The sequence below is a fragment of the Mus caroli genome, unplaced genomic scaffold, assembly GCF_978045245.1.
Source record: "Mus caroli unplaced genomic scaffold, Mus_caroli_1 scaffold_17, whole genome shotgun sequence".
Classification (NCBI taxonomy): domain Eukaryota; kingdom Metazoa; phylum Chordata; class Mammalia; order Rodentia; family Muridae; genus Mus; species Mus caroli.
Genome location: NW_028227272.1, coordinates 94,930,683 through 94,948,598, shown reverse-complemented (window position 1 = coordinate 94,948,598; position 17,916 = coordinate 94,930,683). Strand labels below are relative to the sequence as shown.

The 17,916-nt window shown below is 47.7% G+C and overlaps 1 protein-coding gene across 8 annotated transcripts in view; it reads left to right on the top strand.

Annotated features, from left to right (window-relative positions):
* The window catches only part of Prdm15 (PR/SET domain 15), a 59,661-nt gene that overhangs the window by 27,393 nt on the left and 14,352 nt on the right, over positions 1 to 17,916 (top strand). For 3 of the 8 annotated variants that reach the window (XM_029470243.2, XM_085832081.1, XM_085832077.1), the window contains 10 exons: positions 2,476 to 2,718; positions 6,114 to 6,243; positions 7,408 to 7,589; positions 7,823 to 7,917; positions 8,260 to 8,347; positions 11,678 to 11,845; positions 13,274 to 13,368; positions 15,847 to 15,978; positions 16,766 to 16,900; positions 17,451 to 17,614. In XM_029470243.2, coding sequence (XP_029326103.2) covers positions 2,476 to 2,718; positions 6,114 to 6,243; positions 7,408 to 7,589; positions 7,823 to 7,917; positions 8,260 to 8,347; positions 11,678 to 11,845; positions 13,274 to 13,368; positions 15,847 to 15,978; positions 16,766 to 16,900; positions 17,451 to 17,614 — 1,432 coding nt within the window. Of the gene's footprint in view, positions 1 to 2,475; positions 2,719 to 6,113; positions 6,244 to 7,407; positions 7,605 to 7,822; positions 7,918 to 8,259; positions 8,348 to 11,677; positions 11,846 to 13,273; positions 13,369 to 15,846; positions 15,979 to 16,765; positions 16,901 to 17,450; positions 17,615 to 17,916 lie in introns of all 8 variants that reach the window. The other 5 variants (XM_085832083.1, XM_085832080.1, XM_085832076.1 and 2 more) reach the window with 2 other exon arrangements.

Here is a 17,916-nt window from a genome sequence, read left to right as displayed (position 1 = left end):
TACTACTTTTTTAAAATATAAGTACTGAAGTTTCTCCTAAGAGCCATGCTGGCTCCCTCTACAGTTTATTCGACATAGCATGTCAATTTTCATGAACGCCATAACATGGTCCAGAAATTCATAAAGCAAAGACTGACAGCTATATGAGGAGAAATTGCACCATCTCCTCTCATGGCAACCAGAGCGGTTAGTACATCAAACACAAATCACAAGGGCATAGGAAATTTGATGAGCATGGTAGACAGACTTTGTAACCCGTGTGAGTGTGGCATCAGAGTTGGTGTGTTTCTCATGCATTTTTAATGAATATTTTTAATTTGATATGCATTGGGATTTTTGCCTGCATGTGTGTATGTGTAAGGGTGTCAGGTCTCCTGGAACTGGAAGTACAAACAGATGTGAGCTTGTCATGTGGGTACTGGAAGTTGAACCCGGATCCTCTGGAAGAGCAGCCAGTGTTCTTAACCACTTTGCCATCCCTGCAGCCCCACTTCTCACACATTTATTTACTGATTTCTGAGACTGAGTCTCTCTTGGTCCTCTTGCTTTAACCTTCTGAGTGCTGGGATTTTAGGCGTGTGACACCACACCTGTCTATACAATGCTAGGCACCAGGTGATACTTCATGTGAGCCAGGCAAACAGGAAGCCGACAGCACCAATCCCTAGCTCTTGCTACCCCATTTGTTTACTCTGTTTATTTTGGACCTTGGACCCGAAGAATCACAGCTTCTGCCTACTGTGGATGGCTCTGTGTGTCCGTGTTGAAGGCGTTGCTTTTCTCTGTTCTCTGTTCTTTGAGGGAAAGCAGTGCCTTCAACACAAACACAGAGTTGTATATAGAATGAATCCCTGTCTCCTACACAGAGTCCATGTAAATTTGAATCTGTGTTGCTCTGGACCTGGTTCCAGAGTAGACCAGGTTGGTGTCTTAGTCCCCAGGTCTGTGATGATTTGTAATCCTGTCTTTACAGCCTGATAACCCACAAGACCTTATGGCCTCTGATTTCACTCTTGCTGTGTCCTTCACTTTGGTTTTCAGTTCCTTCTGTGTGATTGGCAGAGTCTTGTTTGCTTTCCTTTAATACTGCTCAACCTATATTTTCAGGGTGTGTGTTCTATTTGTCTAACATGGTTAGGTACCAGATCATGTTAGCTTTCCCTCACAGGCCTTGGGGCCACCTCCCTAGCATAGAGTCTCTAATCCTGGACAAATCAGGGATAAATGGCTACTTAGGTTGGTACTGGTGCTGAATCCATTCACATTTGCAGAGGGAGGAACCAGCTCCAGGCACAGTGGGGCTTCTGCCATAGCTTCCCTTCCTCTTCCTATCATCTGGTACTCTGTGATGCAGCACATTTGCCCACTGCATCCCAAGCTTACCACTCCATATGGCTGCCAGCCCCTTTCCAATGTCTGTCTCCACTGCTTTGTCCTGGGTGGTTTTGGACACTTTCTGTTAGCTGTAAAGAAGCAAAGACATTTTGCTTTCTTGTAGGGTTTATAAAGAAATGTTTAGCTGGGCAGTGGTGGAGCACACCTTTAATCCCAGCACTTGGGAGATGAGACAGGCTTATCTCTGAATTTGACCCCAGCCTGGTCTACAGAACAAGTTTCCAGGACAGCCAGGGCTACACAGAGAAACCGTGTCGAAGAGAAGGAAGGAAGGAAGAAAAAGGGAAGGAGGAGAAATAGAAAGAAAGGAATGGGGAGGGAGGGAAAAATAGAAAGGAAGGAAGAAATGTTTACTGTGCTTTAGTGCTCTATAGGTGCTTAGTATGTCACACTCTATGAAAACAAAACCAGGAAATACAATCAAGGCAGTAAGTCGGGTTGCTGATGGTTTCATGGAGCAAGCAAGACACTGGAGCTGCTCCAGCAGTGTACATGGCCTCTGCAGATGTGTGTGTGCACTTCCAGATATACAGACTGCTTCATATAACACCATACCCTGCCTGTGCCTCAGTACAGCTTCAGGGTGGGGGATGTGACCCAAGTGGCAGAGTGCTTGCCTAGCATGCAGGGAGCACTGGGCTTGAGCCCTAGTACTGTATAAAACGGGGCATGATGGCATGATTTGTGTAATCTTAGCCATTGAAGGTAGAGACAGAGGGTCAGAAGTTGAAACTGGTCTATGCTACATGACATTCTTTAGTGCATAAACAAAAATAATTTAAGGTGATTAGCCTACATTTGAAAGTTCCAATTATGAAGCACTATAGATTTCTAAACTCAGAGTCCACAATGATCTGGAGCCGTCTGGTTCTGAACACGTCAGATGAGTTCTCTCAATTTGAAGCTATATGTATATAGTAGAGCCATTTCTCTTTATTAACAGTGAAGATAAAGTTTATTTACCTGTGCAGAGGGCACACTTGGCAAGCATAGCAAAGAAAGCCAACAAGCAAGGCCAGTGGTGAACTGGCAGGCGTTCAAGTTCCTACTGTGTCATCATCGGCCCCTGTCCTCTTGCAGAGCATCTCTTGGGCCATCTGGAGCAAGCCAAAAGCCTCCCTGCAGGTGGCCAGCAGCATGAGGCAGCTTCTGAGAAGGAGCCTGATGCACCCAGGATGGAGCCTCCCACAGCAGCTGAGAGCAAGAGCATCCAGAGTGTCGTGGTCACCAAAGAGCCAAAGAAAAAGCCTCGAAGAGGGAGGAAACCCAAAGCATCCAAGGTTGAGCAGCCTCTGGTCATTATCAAAGACAAGGAGCCTGCAGGTGAGAGGCTGACGGTGCTGGGCTGGTGGTATGTTCCTCATCACCTCTGAGTTTTCTGGGTGACATCTTTTCTAGGCCCTCAGTCAGCTGTTAAAGTGTGATTGTTGTCTTAGGGTTTCTATTGCTGCAAGGAAATACCATGTTCCAAAAGCAAGTTGGAGAGCAAAGGGTTTATTTGGCTTACTGCTAGATTATAGTTCATCATTGGAAGAAGTCAGGACAGGAATTCAAGCAGGGCAGGAACCTGGAAGCAAGAGCTGATGCAGAGGCCATGCATGGAGGAGTGCTGCTTACTGCCGTGCTTTACATGGCTTGCTCACCCTGCTCTCTTATAGAACCCAGGACCACCAGCCCAGGGATGGTCCCACCCACCACAGGCTGGGCCCTCACTCACTGATCACTAGTTGAGAAAATGCCTTACTGCTGGATCTCATGGAGGCATTTCTTCAACTGAGGCTCCTTCCTCTTGGATGACTCTAGTTTGTGGCAAGATGACACAAAATCAGCTAGTATGGTTATCAGGCAGATTCTTCAGACTAGAGTATTAAAAACACGGAAAGTTTTAAATGGACACCTGGTTAGCCATTGTCTCATCAAGACTGGAGCCCTCGGTCTGGTTTTGTTTTGTTTTGTTTTGTTTTGTTTTTGTTTGATTGGTTTTTTGTTTTTGCTTTGTTTTCTACTTATGGTTGGCTTTAAGGTCAGCATGCAACCCAGACTGACTAAATTCTTGATCCTGCCCGCTCTGCCTCTTCAAGAGCTGTGATGACACACCTGTGCCACAGTGCTTGGCTTGGCTTATGTTTCTGTGTTTCACTATCTCAGTTGTGAGTCTTGCCCATCCCATGCTTGTCAGTCACAGCTCTGTTTACCCAGCAGCCCTTAATCCATCATGCAAGTTCCCAGTATTTGTTGCCTACTGCTTATGGGTGGACATGTTGCTGGTCATGTTCCTGTTCTTTTTAAAATTTTTCTTTCATTCACTCATTCGTTCATTCATTCATTCATTCATTGTGTGTATGTGCAGACACACCATACAGACCACAGACCAGAGTTTATACAAAAGCCAGAGGATAACTTTGTAGTTCTCTTTTGTAGTCTTTCTCTGTGAAGACTCCAGGGATGGAACTCTGGGGCCAAGCTTGTACAGTAGCTATCTTTGCCACTTAAAAATTTAGTCTATCCAAAGTCTTTGTAAAATTCCAAAATCTCTTTTAAAAATCAGTCTCTGAAGTGTGGGAGTCTATAAGATCAAAATTAAGTTAAATAATTTTTAAGAGGGAAGAACCAGGGCGTGGTCATAATCCGAACAAAACAAAACTAAATTCCAACAGTGTACATCACTCAGTGTCCAATATCTGAGGTTCATTCATGGTCTTCTGGGTCCACCAGCCAAGGGATAGCACCACCTCCACTGGGCCAGGCCCTCCCACATCAATCGATACTTTAAAAAATATCGACAGCTTAGTCATGGTTTCTACTGCTGCAGTGAGATATCATGATCTTATAGAGGCATTTTCTCAATTGAGTTCCCTCCTTTCTAGCTTGTGTCAGGTTGACATAAAAGTAACTAGCACACCACTTGAACCACCTCACTGACCTGAGTTTGTTCTTTGATTATACAGAACCCTCAGCTAAGTTTGCAGCAATTCACTCAGTAGCACGTATATGTCTCTGGAAAACAGTGGTCTCTGTGGTCCTCATGCAACCCCTGTCCCAGCTGCCTGACCCCTCTGATGCTAGGTCTACTTCACATTCAGGACAAGTGTAGTGTTCAGATGACTGCCCCTTCTGCCTGTGCTACTGGACTCTGACTCTTTACTCTTTCCATTGTGGAAATGAGAAGAGAGCTTGAAATTAAAGAGAGAATAGAAGAGCCGCTTCCATGGAGCGTTCTCTGCTTCCCTGTTTCCTTCTCTCTTGGGCCAGTGCTCGTTCTCTGAACATTTTTAAGTATCTGCATGTGAGCAGGAGTGGTTTGAGCTCCCTGTGGGATGTCCCTGCCTCTATAGACAGGAAGGGACAGGAGGGACTACTTCCTGACTGTCATTTGCATTTGGTGATAGTAGGTGAAACAATAGAAACCACTGGCTCCAGAGAGGTTTCCTTGAGCAGCTGATGGGAGCAGATGCAGAGACCCACCTCCAAGCAGAGAGAAACCCAAATTGGAGATCTCCATTGACTCCCCACCCTTAGAGCTCAGGGAACCTCACAGAAGAGGGGGGAGGAAGAATTATAGGAGCCAGAGTGGTCAAGGACACAAAGGAACCCGGCCCACAGAATCAACTAAGCAGGCTCATAGGGACTTACAGAGACTGAAGTGTCAGCCACTGAGCATGCATGGGTCTGTACTAGGTCCTCGGCATAGCTGTTACGGTTGTTTGGTGTTTCTTGGGACTCCGAAGAGTGGGAGTGGGTGTGTCTGACTCTTTTGCCTGCTCTTGGGACCCCTTTCCTCCCACTGGGTCACCTTGCCCAGCCTTGATGTGAGGGTTTGTGCCTAGTATCTTGTTTTGCTGTATTCAGTTGGTATCCTTGGGAGGTCTGCTGTTTTCTGAAGAGAAATGAAGGTGGATCTGAGGGTGGCAGGGGTAGGGGTGGGGATCTGGAAGGAGTGGCGGGAGGGGAAGCTGCAACCAGGATGTATTGAAAACAAAAAAAAAAAATGAAAATAAATAAGAATAAACCAATGGCTCAGAGTCTAGAATATGACTCTATTTGTTGAGTGTTTGCCCATCATTCACAGATCCCAGGGTTTATCCCCAGCACCACAGAAACTGAGCATGATGACACATGCCTAGAATTATATATATCTCTTGGGAGATAGAAGGATCAGATATCCACAGTCATCCTTGATTACATAGTAAGTTCAAGGCCAGCCCTATTAGAGACCCTATTTAAAACAAAAAAAAAACAAAAAACCAACCAACCAAACAAACAAACAAAAAACAGAAAAAAACAAAGCAACAATGGTTGAAATTTTCTTCTTTATAAAATCTTCATGTTTCATTTTATCCCACTTCTGATGTGGCCCTGAATGGAATATTTATTCACCTTTGAACATCCTTGAGATGACTAGTCATACTTGTAAATCTCTGTCAGAGTTCATTTAATAAGCTTCAAGATCTGGCTGATGGTGTCCTGGGCAGAGACAGGAGAGATTGACATAATGTGGTTCTTGGGCTTTATAAGGCACGTAGTGTAACTGTGGTTTGGATTAAAAACATTATACCCTCTTTAAATATAGATAAACGTTTAAATTCTAACATGTTCGACTTGTATCCCTGTTGTATCCACACCCAGGAGGTGCTCCCCCAAGGCGGTGCTTCTCCTGGGTTTTGTGACAGTCTGTCCCGTACACTAGTGATGACCCTTTGTCATACCCTTCTGCACAGAGCACGTGGCAGAGATCATAACCGAGATCCCCCCAGATGAGCCTGTGAGTGCAACACCAGATGAACGGATCATGGAGTTAGTCTTGGGGAAGCTGGCTGCCCCCACAAATGAAGCCAGCTCAGTGCCAAAGTAAGTCCTGATTGTACATGGCTGGTGCTTGGGGACGGAGCACAGGGAACGGCTAATTGGTACCGAAGGGAAAGTACCTCCCACCTTTAATCCCCACATTAGAGCTGGGCTTCTTCTCTTCTGGCCAGCGCTGTATGTTCTGAACTCTAGGAGTTTCCTAGTTTGTTCACTGTGAGAATTTTTTTTTCTTAAAACACAACAACAAAACAAATGACAGACAACTCACCATCACAACTCTTTTTAAGGACAGTGTAGACACTGGCTATCCGTCTCTGAAGCTTTTTATCTACCCAAACTGAAACTAACCAACCACCCCATTCTGCTCTCTGTCTGCAGGCAGTTCCAGCCTGTATCCCCCATGTCATCAGGGCACACAGTACTTGTTTTCTATGAATAGCTTATTTTTCTCAGTACATATCCTTCTATGTCATAGTGTGTGTCCAAATCTCTGTAAGGCTCATGTTACCCTGATGCATGTACCTGCCTTGTCTGCTCTCCCAGTGGGGGATCCTGAGAGCTTTGCCCCAGCTATGTGAGCAGTGCTGCTCTGGTTCAGCAGTTGTTTGTATTTGGATATTAGTCAGCTTCACATCTTGCCCTGCTTTCTTTTTTGTGAGCTCAGGAAAGAAATGTTTATACCGCAGTTATAATTCCCTAATGAGTCTTTGCCCTGAAGTTGACTCAGCTGCTGGTGTTTTCTATGCCCTTTGGAGTTGGCAGAATTCACCTGGTGAACCTGTGAAAATGTGGGTGTGTTTATTATTCCTTTCCTGTCTTACTGCCCAGAGGATTTCAAGCACTTACCAGAAAAAGCACACTTGACAGGATGAAGAAGCGTTTAGGAGTCCAGTTCAGAGTCAACATAAAACATAGTAGATACCAAGTCAGGACAAGAACCATAGACAGGGCTACCCTGTTTGGAACACAAATGAAGCTCAGGCTTCCTGGTGGCCAGGGCTGAAGCAAGTGAGCTGTTAACACTGAATAATGCTCAGTCTGTGCTACCTGGGACTGGGTGGCTCCAAGTTCTGCCTTCCTTTCCTTATGGACCAATCATAGCTGGGAAATGTGGCTGATGAGCTTTCTGAGGTGACTGTGATTGGAAACTTACTCTGAGGACCCAGCCACCACCTCTCCTTGACCAGCTGTCCCTCTCTTGGGCAGGTTCCCACATCATCCAAGCAGCACCATTGCCCTCAAGAGGGGCTTGGTTCTGTCCAGTAGACATGGCGTCCGGCGGAAGCTCGTCCGTCAGCTGGGTGAGCATAAACGCATCCATCAGTGTGGCACCTGCAGCAAGGTCTTCCAGAACAGCAGCAACCTGAGCCGGCACGTGCGCTCGCACGGTGAGTGCGCGCACGGTGAGTGCCTGCCCAGCCTACAGGGCAGGGCCAAGAAGGTGTGTGTCCATTGCTGGGTCCTTGCTGCAGAGCTGCTGCAAGGGGTGGCCCCGTGGCTGCCTGTCCCCTCCAGCACAGGGGCACCCCACCCAGACAGAGGCATCACATTTCAGAGATGGGTGCACCTCGCTGAGAAAGGCCAAAGCAATGAATCTACCTTCTGTCGGTTCATCCCTTAGGTGACAAGCTGTTTAAATGTGAGGAATGTTCAAAACTGTTCAGCCGTAAGGAAAGTCTAAAGCAACATGTTTCCTACAAGCACAGCCGGAATGAGGTAAGTGAGCACCCAGACAACTGACTGATCAACTGTTTTCTAGAGCAAGAGCCATAGTAGAAGGTAGCTCTCCACCCAATGCATTCTGAGCCCAGCTTAGGCCACTGCTTACAGAAGCAGTAGGGACAACACGGGAGAACATTGGTGGCTGGTATTTGGGGTGCAGTTGCCTGAGTGTGGGGTTCTCTTTCTCAGGCAGTTGGACAGCAAGAATATTCCTACTAGAACAGAGGAGGAAAACTGGTATAGCCAGCCCTAGAAGTTACTAGAACAGCACACAGAGGGGGGCACCTGTGTTGAACTCCTGCAGTCTTCCTTGCTGACAGTGTGCCCTTTGAGCAGGTGGACGGTGAGTACCGCTACCGTTGTGGCAGCTGTGGGAAGACATTCCGAATGGAGAGTGCACTGGAGTTCCACAACTGTAGGACAGGTGAGGCCCTAACCCATATGCTTGCCCTGCGTGTTAGGAGAAAGGGTCCTGCTGAGCTGTCTGGGTCTCTCCGTGATCCTTTTACCTCAAGGAGTATGAGGAACATTCAGAACTGTCTAGCCATTGGAGACATCTAAGGCAGCGTTCCCTTAGTCAAGAAAGGATGGGTTGTCTCATGTCTGTTCTGCATTCCCAGACCCTGTGTTTGTTCTAGAAGGGTATGAGAGAAAAAAATGCAAAGGCTGGAGATTGGAAAGGCCCACCTGCCTTGTTAGAACCTTCTTCCCACCATCAGTCTCCTGCACCTGTGTCCCCTGTGGACATCCAGACAGATTCAGTTGCCAACTGTCCTAGGTTGTTACATCCTGAGCCTGTTTCCATCTGCCACTCTTCAAAAGGAAAGAAACCATCTTTGTTTGAGGCCAAAAGCGTCTGTGCTGTGAGCTGCCCTGCTGGGGGACAGCTGTGGTTTTGGGGACCACGGTGTTCTCAGGTAGTCTCTCTGTAAGTGAATGGTGGAATCTGTGCAAGCAGCAAGTAGGCCAAGGGGTTGCAACTCCCTGAGGCCTGCCTGTCCTGTGCTGTAGAGAGAGAGCCCTGAGGTTACAAGTTCCTGGACTTTGACCACGGAGCCAAGTCAGCAGAGGAAGTGTAGAGAGGTCACCAGTCCTTTGTGTGCTTCCTCACTCTGTGACTCAAAACTACAAGATCATTCTGTGACATTCTACTCTGTTGTCAGGCTTCTGTTCATTCTGATGCCCACCTGGGAATATCAGTGTCTCAACCAATTTGTTCTTCCACTGTCTGGCTGCTTTCTTCTGTCCTCCTCATGGTGCCTTGCTCACTGTGACAAGGCTGATCTGAGAGACAGGGCAGGTAGATTTCTGAAGGTTGCCTGTCAGTGACATGAACCATCTGTGTGGGAGCATGCACATAACTTCAGCATCTACAGCCTGTGTCCTCCCTGTCTTGGTGTGCCCATAGAATCTGGGCATACTCCTGTCTGTTCCCATTTGGTTCAGCCTCAGGCAGACTCTTTGTTAACTGGGATTGGTGTCCCTTTCCTGTTGTTACTCAAGGAGATGCAGAATAGGGTGAGAGTAACTGCAGCTTGAAGTCGGGGATGCAGTTGTTCCTATTTAAGGTTTAATGATTTCTTTGGACAAGAGTGGAACAGAAAATGAAGAATCAGTTGGTGTGTGTTGGCTAAACCTGTCATACAAGACACTTAGCCTTCTTAGGTGGTCATGGCATTGATGAACCGCAAGCAGATTTTCTCCTGAGGCTGATTTTAGGACTGGGAGCTGAGAGTGACGATGGGTTGTTAGCTTTGAGACCCCATGGCAGCCTCTTTACATGCTCATGTGCCTTTTGTGGTATGAAGTTAGTAGAATGTGCATCCTCAGGATTTATAGAGAGCTGGGCTGCTTCAAGTGCATAGTATTTCTGCAGCCCATGCTGTCAGGCCTTTTCTGTGTCCCCTGTACATTGGTGTCATGCTCACTATTGGCTGTGCTCCCTTTAAACCTGAAGAGGACACTAACAGGTAGCAAAGCCCGAGTCAGGGCCCCCAAATACAGCCCCCACCCCCATCTGCTTGGGCCCAGAGCAGTCCACTCTTGTTTTCTCAGATGTCTGAGCCCCTTGCTCTTTACCATATCCTGGAGCCTATACATATCTCCAGTGCTGCATTATGGGGTTGGGGTTGGATATCATTTCTGAGGACTGGGTTCTCATACCCAGTTATTGAGTCACCTCAGTGTAGACTGTAGGCGATCAGCACATAAAACAGTTGGTAGTACCAGAAGAGGCTTGTGAGGGAGAACATAGAGCCCAAGCCAGCACTGCTGCTTTCCATTGTTACTCATGTTGTTCAGAACTTATAAGAAGGAAAGCTCGTGTATTCTGTTCAGAGACTCACCTGTACTGTGAACTCCTGCTAAGGAAGGAGGCCCACCTATGTGTAGACCTGGTTGGGGCATAGCAGAGCTGCTCTGTAATGTAGCCAAACAAATGAGAGAGAGGGTTGAATTGTATAAATAGCATTTCCTTGGGAATGTGAGTTGCATGGTAGGACAGGACACCACCATGATGTCATTCTCATCACATGTGTTGAGGTCACACTGCCAGGTGCAGGTCCAGGTCTCCTGAGACTCACATAGGGCTTAGTCTAGTCCATGCCCTTGCAAGAGGAGCTATCCTCCTGTGGGGAAAGCCGTAGCTAGGCCACTGCTTTCTGTGCTGCCCTGTCCCCACATGTGGTGCCCACTCGAAGGCCAAGATATAGCCCTGCCTTGTGTCTTTGTCTCATTAGAAGAGGAGAAAAGATGGCTGATTTTCTTCAGTTTTAGTTGGATTGACCTCTAGCTAGCTACACATGGAATCTCCTGAGTGGAGCTAGAGACTTCCTGAAGCATAGACCTCATTTGAGTAGTCCTACCAGTGGAGACTAGGGTTTTATTGGAAAACATTTGCTGAAACTAGGGACATTCTGGCCTTTGCTCCTGAGAGAAGCAGTGGCATGCCTGTCACCTGCTATCATATGCATCCACATCAAGATGCAGGAAAAAGCAAGGGATTCTGAGAGCTGGCCCACAAGGAAACAAGGCACTCAGTGGATGTGGAACAGAGACTGCAGGCATCAGGCAGGGAGGGCAGGGCCAGATGGTAGAGTAGACTTTCAGAGGCAGGAACTACAGCTTGACTGACTGTCTTTCAGGAAGGACTTTAAAGTGGGGGTCAGGATTGGGGATGCTGACTTCTTGTAGTGTGAATATGTATGGTTATGTGCTGTGTGCTGAATAGGGGTGGAGATGGGTGTGAATGTGGTTTTGTGTGTGTGTGCGTGTGTGTGTGTGTGTATTTATGGGGTATGTGTTGAGTGAGTATGGAGCATGTGTCCTTTGGTGGGAGGCCTAGGCCAAGACAGCTCTTCAGAAAGGTAGAGAAGTTGCGGGTGTTGCTGTAAGGGTGCTGTAAGAGGTAATCAGGCAGAGAGGAGGCAGGCCAACCTGTGCCACTATGCTGGAGAAGTAGGTAGAGTATGCTGAGGACACAGACCACCTCTGGGTCTGAGGAAGCTTACAGTGCATACAGATAGAGGGAGAGGAACCTAGAGAGCTGTTGAGGCAGCCTTTCAGGTGAGGAGAGTTGACACGTCGGTATATATTTGTATGTCTAGCTGAGCACACACAGCAGATGAGCTTTGAGCCACAGTGTCCAGCTGGTTTCCTGCCTTGATTGTGCCATTCATTCACCCTGCTGAGGCCCACATGCAGGATCCTGGTCAGGGGTGATTTACCACACGTTGTGTGTTTGTTCTCTGGACAGATGACAAGACGTTCCAATGTGAGATGTGTTTCAGATTCTTCTCCACCAACAGCAACCTCTCTAAGCACAAGAAGAAACATGGGGACAAGAAGTTTGCCTGTGAGGTCTGCAGTAAGATGTTCTACCGCAAGGATGTGATGCTGGACCACCAGAGGCGACACTTGGATGGTGAGCCTGGGGCTTGAGATGCCTGCCTTCTGACCCAGTGACCCTGCTCCCAATCGTAGGGCTCCTAGGATAGACAGTATTAACAGTGCAGTGAGCGGGGAGAAGGAGCAGTGGGGAACAGATAGGCACAGCGAGACTACTCTGTGTTGGCATTAGACAGTTATTTGAAGTATTTATTTAGAGAACTTTTTAATACTGTGAAGAATGCCTTTAGTGTGATGAGCTGTAAGAAAGGTCATTATGGTGTCCTGCATACAGCCAGTTCAGCCGTGTAAAGAGAATGGAGTGTGCTGGTGGGGGCCATCAGTCTACGTAGTAGGTTATGTGAGGTCAGAGAAAGACCCAGCAGAGTCAGCTCTCTGCACACATGTGAGGCAGCAGCAAGCGTAGATTAAGGAGTGAAATGATTACAATCAGCATTCTGATGAAGGCTCTCTTTATTTTCCTGCTAAGAGTCACAGCCCCTTTGTCACTAGCATAACATCACTGGTTAGTGTTTGAAAACACTATTTACAGAGCACATTCAGGCTGTGTAGAAAGCATAACTGTTAGATACATGCACATGAGTTTGTGAAAACAAGACGAGGTCATATCCTTAGTAAGTTCCTGCACTTGGCTTCCACCATGCATCCCCCTGCCCCACTCCCCCCGCCCCAACACACACACACACTCACACACACACACACACACACACACACACTCATTTCCCTATCGGTTCATATAGCAAGGTCTCATGAGGTTCTTAAGAGTGTAACTCTGGGCCCCACCCAGACTCCCAAGAACCATAGGCAAGTCACTATACCTTAGTTTTCTTGCTTGTACAGGGCAGGTGATATTTGATCCTCTTAAGCTCAATGTCATTGCTGGACCTGATCTTACCACGAGGTTTCTTCAAGCTCAACACAGAGCAGTTGCTCAGAACAAAGTATGCTGTGGGCCCTGCCAGAAGCCACTGCTTTCTATGATGAATCTAGCTGGACTAGATACACTACTCACATGTGACCTACACTATTGCTGTGGGCAGCAGCTTGCTGCTCTGGAAGCTGAAAATACCCCTAGCCTCAGATCCACTTCCTTCTGTGCCTCGTAGTCCTAGAATCCTGGAGTCAGCCTGTTCCCTGATGCCAAGGTCACCAGCTCTGTGTTCAGTCAGATTATATAGAAATGTCCAGAAAAGACACCTGGTTTCTCTCCTTTACTTAGAGATTGCCTGTTTCACAGGAAATTGTTTGTTTAGTTTGTTTGTTTGGTTGGTTGGTTAGTCTTGCTATGTTGCCCAAAGTAGCCCTGAACCTATGGGTTTAAGCAACCCTCCATTAGCCTCTTCCTTATCTGGTACCACAATGTTTCCAGCATAGTTCCCAGGCAGTTCTGGGATCTGATCTGTGTTGTGCGGCCTCACATTTCCTGTCTGGTCTGGGACTTCAGGTGTGCGGCGGGTGAAGAGAGAAGACTTGGAGGCCAGCGGGGAAAGCCTGGTTCGTTACAAGAAGGAACCTTCTGGATGCCCAGTGTGTGGCAAGGTAATGTTCTGCAGGGACTGTTGATGTTGGATGCAAAGTCCCTGTTCTCCTAAGCTCAAGGTCAGAGCTGCAAGGAGAGAGCATTGTCCAGGAAGCTTGTAGGCATGTTCAGCCTGCAGCATGTAGTCCTCTTGCATCCCCAGATAGCTGTGAATGCAGCTTAACAAACATCCTGCGTTTAAGACAGAACACATGTCCTAGTTAGGTTTCTGTCGCTGTGGTAAACAGTAACCAAAGCAACTTTGAGGGGAAAGAGTTACTTACAGTCCATCATGAAGGGAGGTCAGGGCAGGAACTCCATAAGGAACTGGAGGCAGGAAGTCATGAAGGAGTTCTGCTTACTGGCTGGTTCTCCATGGTTTGCTCAGCTTGCTTTCTTACAGCACCAAGACAACTAACCCTGGGTGGCACTGCCCACAGTGAGCTGGAGCCTTTTATCAGTAATTATCAAGAAAATAACCCCACAGACTTGCCTATATATAGGTCAATCTAATGAAGGTATTTTTCTCAGTTGATGTTCCCTTTCCCTAGATAACGCTAGCTTGTGCCGAATTAAACAGAAGACTAACCACCACAATGAGGTTTAGTTTTTGGAGTTCAGTTCTACTTGCAATTCTTAAGTGTTAACTTTGTAGACAATACCATGTTTCAGTGTCAGAAGGTTAGATGTACCCACCAGGGCAACAGTGTTCAGTATGCACCATGTGTTTTTAACTGAAGTATCCCTCAGGTTGCACTTTCAACACTTGGGTCTCTGCCACCTGGGATTGGTTTCCAGTGAATCTGCTGAGAATCTTTTTTCCTATCTGCTCTATGGGACATGCTGTCCTCCTGAGTGACTGGACCTTGTCTTCATATCCACACTGAAGAAGGGAGATGCCCTGGAGCTTTATGCCATCTGTGCTGGCCACCCCTGCTCAGTGTCTAGATAGTATTTTCTAAGTTAGTATTTTCTAAGGTAGGCTAAGTATTTTCATAGAGAACCCCATGGTAATCATGGTTGGGTTGTCAATGCTAGGTATTCTCGCCTGGGCAACCTATGCTGTTGTGTAGGTGCCTCACAGGAGCTACCCTGGCCTTGGCTCATGTCTATGGTATCTGGAGCTCCCAGCCCCTGTCCTGGCTGCCACATACACATTGTCCCATTCTTCACACATGAGCACCTACCTTCAACTAGAAATGCCATTGCTTGTTTGTTAGGCTCAACTTTGACAACTCGGGTAACTGGAAGTACTAGTTGTGTTTCCAGAGGAATAGAAGTCATGTCCCTTACTGCACAGAGTGCACATTGGGGGATACAAGTTCTAGAAAGGGTCCTCTGTGCAAGTGCACACTAGGGATATAGGTTTTTGAGAGGCTCTTGTACATGTGACTCAGGCAGCCTCAGTTGTTGCTTAGAGAAGGAACTACTGCTGAGCCTGACCCAGCTACACACAGTAGCTACTGGCATAGCATAGGCACCCGAGCACCACCACACTGGGATCCCAGCCTCTCATGACTGGCTACTCCTGACTGTGAGTGTGTAGCAGCACTGCCAGATCCAATGATGCTTTCTAGAGGAAATGAGAAACTGCTTCCATGGTATTTTCTGGTTTCTTTCGACCCACAGAGCCTGAGAATCAGCAGAGTAGCAGAGCCATGCGAGGCCTCTTAAACTCTGGGTTTGGGGGCCAGATGGTGCAGGGACAAGGAGGTAGAGCCTATGGCAATAGATAAGTAGGCTCTGCGGCACCTCATCTGAGGCAAGCCCTGCTATTGGATGTTCTATGGTCAGTGGAGCTCCTGGGTCCCTAGTGATGGTTGCATATCTGCTTTTTTTTTTTTAATATTTATTTATTTATTTATTTATTTATTTATTTATTTATTATATGTAAGTACACTGTAGCTGTCTTCAGACAGCACCAGAAGAGGGCATCAGATCTCATTACGGGTGGCTTTGAGCCACCATGTGGTTGCTGGGATTTGAACTTCGGACCTTCGGAAGAGCAGTCGGGTGCTCTTACCCACTGAGCCATCTCACCAACCCCCATATCTGCTTTTTAGGTCACATCCTTCTAGCTCCAGCTCAGGGTTTACTTTGGCCTGTTAAGTGGCTCCCAGAGGACTAGTGTGGATGCATGAGTAAATCTGCATCCATTGTCTGGGCTGGAAATAGGAACATGAAACAGTATTCAAACTGAGTTGAGTGTCTTCTTTGGTATCTATTTTGAGAAAATTGTAGGTGTATCTTCATGGCTCCTCAGTAGGCTCTGTGCCAATGAGCTGTTTAAGTCAGCATAAGCACTCTGTTGTACTCCATTGCAGCAGAGGCTGGAAACAGCGTGTCTGTTGTGGTGTGAGTAGATGTTTAAATCACCGTAAGTCTAGAACTTGCCACGTATTCTAAGCCTGGAAGTAGCTTGTCCTGTGGGCCATAGGGATCAGCTTATGTGTATGTCCAGTAACCTAGCCCTCACTGTACTGTTTCCCTGTCCCCAGGTGTTCTCCTGCCGGAGCAACATGAACAAGCACCTGCTGACCCACGGTGACAAGAAGTACACCTGCGAGATCTGTGGGCGCAAGTTCTTCCGAGTGGACGTACTCAGGGACCACATCCATGTCCACTTCAAGGTGCGATCCCATACAGGTGGCACTTGGGGACCTGGCTCACCCTGGGGCAGTATCTCTTAGTACATAGGTGAGGCACTCACCAGCAATTGACTGTATTTCACAGTTCTGGAAGTTTGAGACGAAGGTACTGGAAAGTTCACTGTCTGTTGAAGGCATCCTCGTCCATCCACCGCTCTCTTGCTGCATCCTCACATGGTGGAGGGATGAGACTGCTAAAGACTGTTATCCTACTTCTGGGTGTCAGACCCTGTCATTCCCCAAAGGGCCTGCTTCCTCAAGTGTCTCCTCAGGGGTGAAATTTTAAACACATGGGCACTGGCAAGCTCTTCATACAGTCTTATACTAGCACATCTGTTTGTCCAGCTGTGGGGCCTGACAGATTACTCTTAGCTGGGCCTTTACTCCAGAACAATGGGTGTAAGGAGGGTGGCAGTCTGCTGTATCCCTGCCTTTAGGGAAAAGATGAGCGGTGCAGAAGCCCCAGGATGTGGAGAACTGGGTGTGAGGTCAGGTGGGAGAAGAACCTGTCTGAGTCAAAGGCCGAGTCCTGAGCAATGCTGCAGCAGTCTGTGCTGTCCTCCAGGACTTTGCCTGGGCACGGGTAGGGTGGTTTTGCTGGATGGGTGACTCTGAGGGCTGGTGAATGCCTGTACCACAGAATGGTGAGGCCCAGTACCATCCCAAGGGACATAGGTGTAGCTCGCTAAGCAAACAACTCATTCCCTGAAAGTAATGACCAGCGAATCAGTTCACTGTGTTAGAGGCCGGGTTTGTGACTCCTCTGCAGGACATCGCGCTAATGGATGACCACCAGCGGGAGGAGTTCATTGGCAAAATTGGGATCTCCTCAGAGGAGAATGATGACAACTCGGATGAGAGTGCAGACTCTGAGCCACACAAGTACAGCTGCAAGAGGTGCCAGGTACTCAACACTCTGCCCCAAGTGTGGCTTCCAGGGAGAAATTTGTAACCATGGAGCTGTGGGGGAACTCACAGCACTGTTTTGTACGTTTCCTCCACTGAAGAAGGTTTTTTCATATCACCTAGGCTTAGGGATGGTAACCATAGGCCTCACACCCATCTGAACCCACTTGTGGTTTGGCACACCCACAAGCAGGACTGCTTACTAGGGTAGGGCCAGTGTCTTAGGAACTGGCCTCAGTAGCCTCACTGGCCTCAGATTGAGGATGCCTTGACCCATCCCTCTCTTGATCCAGCCAGCCTGAAATGTATCTATGCTACACAAAGCAGGGTGCATGCTTAAAGGGAGGACAATGATTGCCAAGCAGTCCATAACCTGAGTTTCCATAGCCTCTCCTGTTAAACAGCAAACTTCTGTGCATATCCCTCCCCAAGCCTCTCTCTGGCATGATTAGCTGACCCTCCCCGGGTGTCTAGCTGACACGAGTGTAGGTAGTAAAGATGCCCAGGGATGCCAGAGAATCAGCAGCCTCCACCCTGTGTTCTCACAGCTCACTTTCGGCCGTGGGAAGGAATACCTGAAGCACATCATGGAGGTGCACAAGGAGAAGGGCCATGGCTGCAGCATCTGCCACCGACGCTTCGCACTCAAGGCCACCTACCATGCCCACATGGTCATCCACCGGGAGAACCTGCCTGACCCCAACGTGCAGAAGTAAGACTCTGTTCGAGAGGGGGACTCTGCAAAGCCACAGCGCTCAGCTTAGCAGATCACAATCACTGCGTCATCTTATGCCAGATATCTGGGACACCTGCACTTCCTCTGCACCAGCCTTCTGTACACGTCTGTCTCTTGTTTCCTCTTCTTAAGGATTAGGGTCACCATGGTGACTCCATTTTGATCTGTTCTATAAATGTCTGTCTCCACATGCAGCCACATTCTTATCTAGGACTTACACAACAATTTGAGGGACGCAATTCAGCCCATTACAGAAGCTGAGGTCATAACACCTTTTG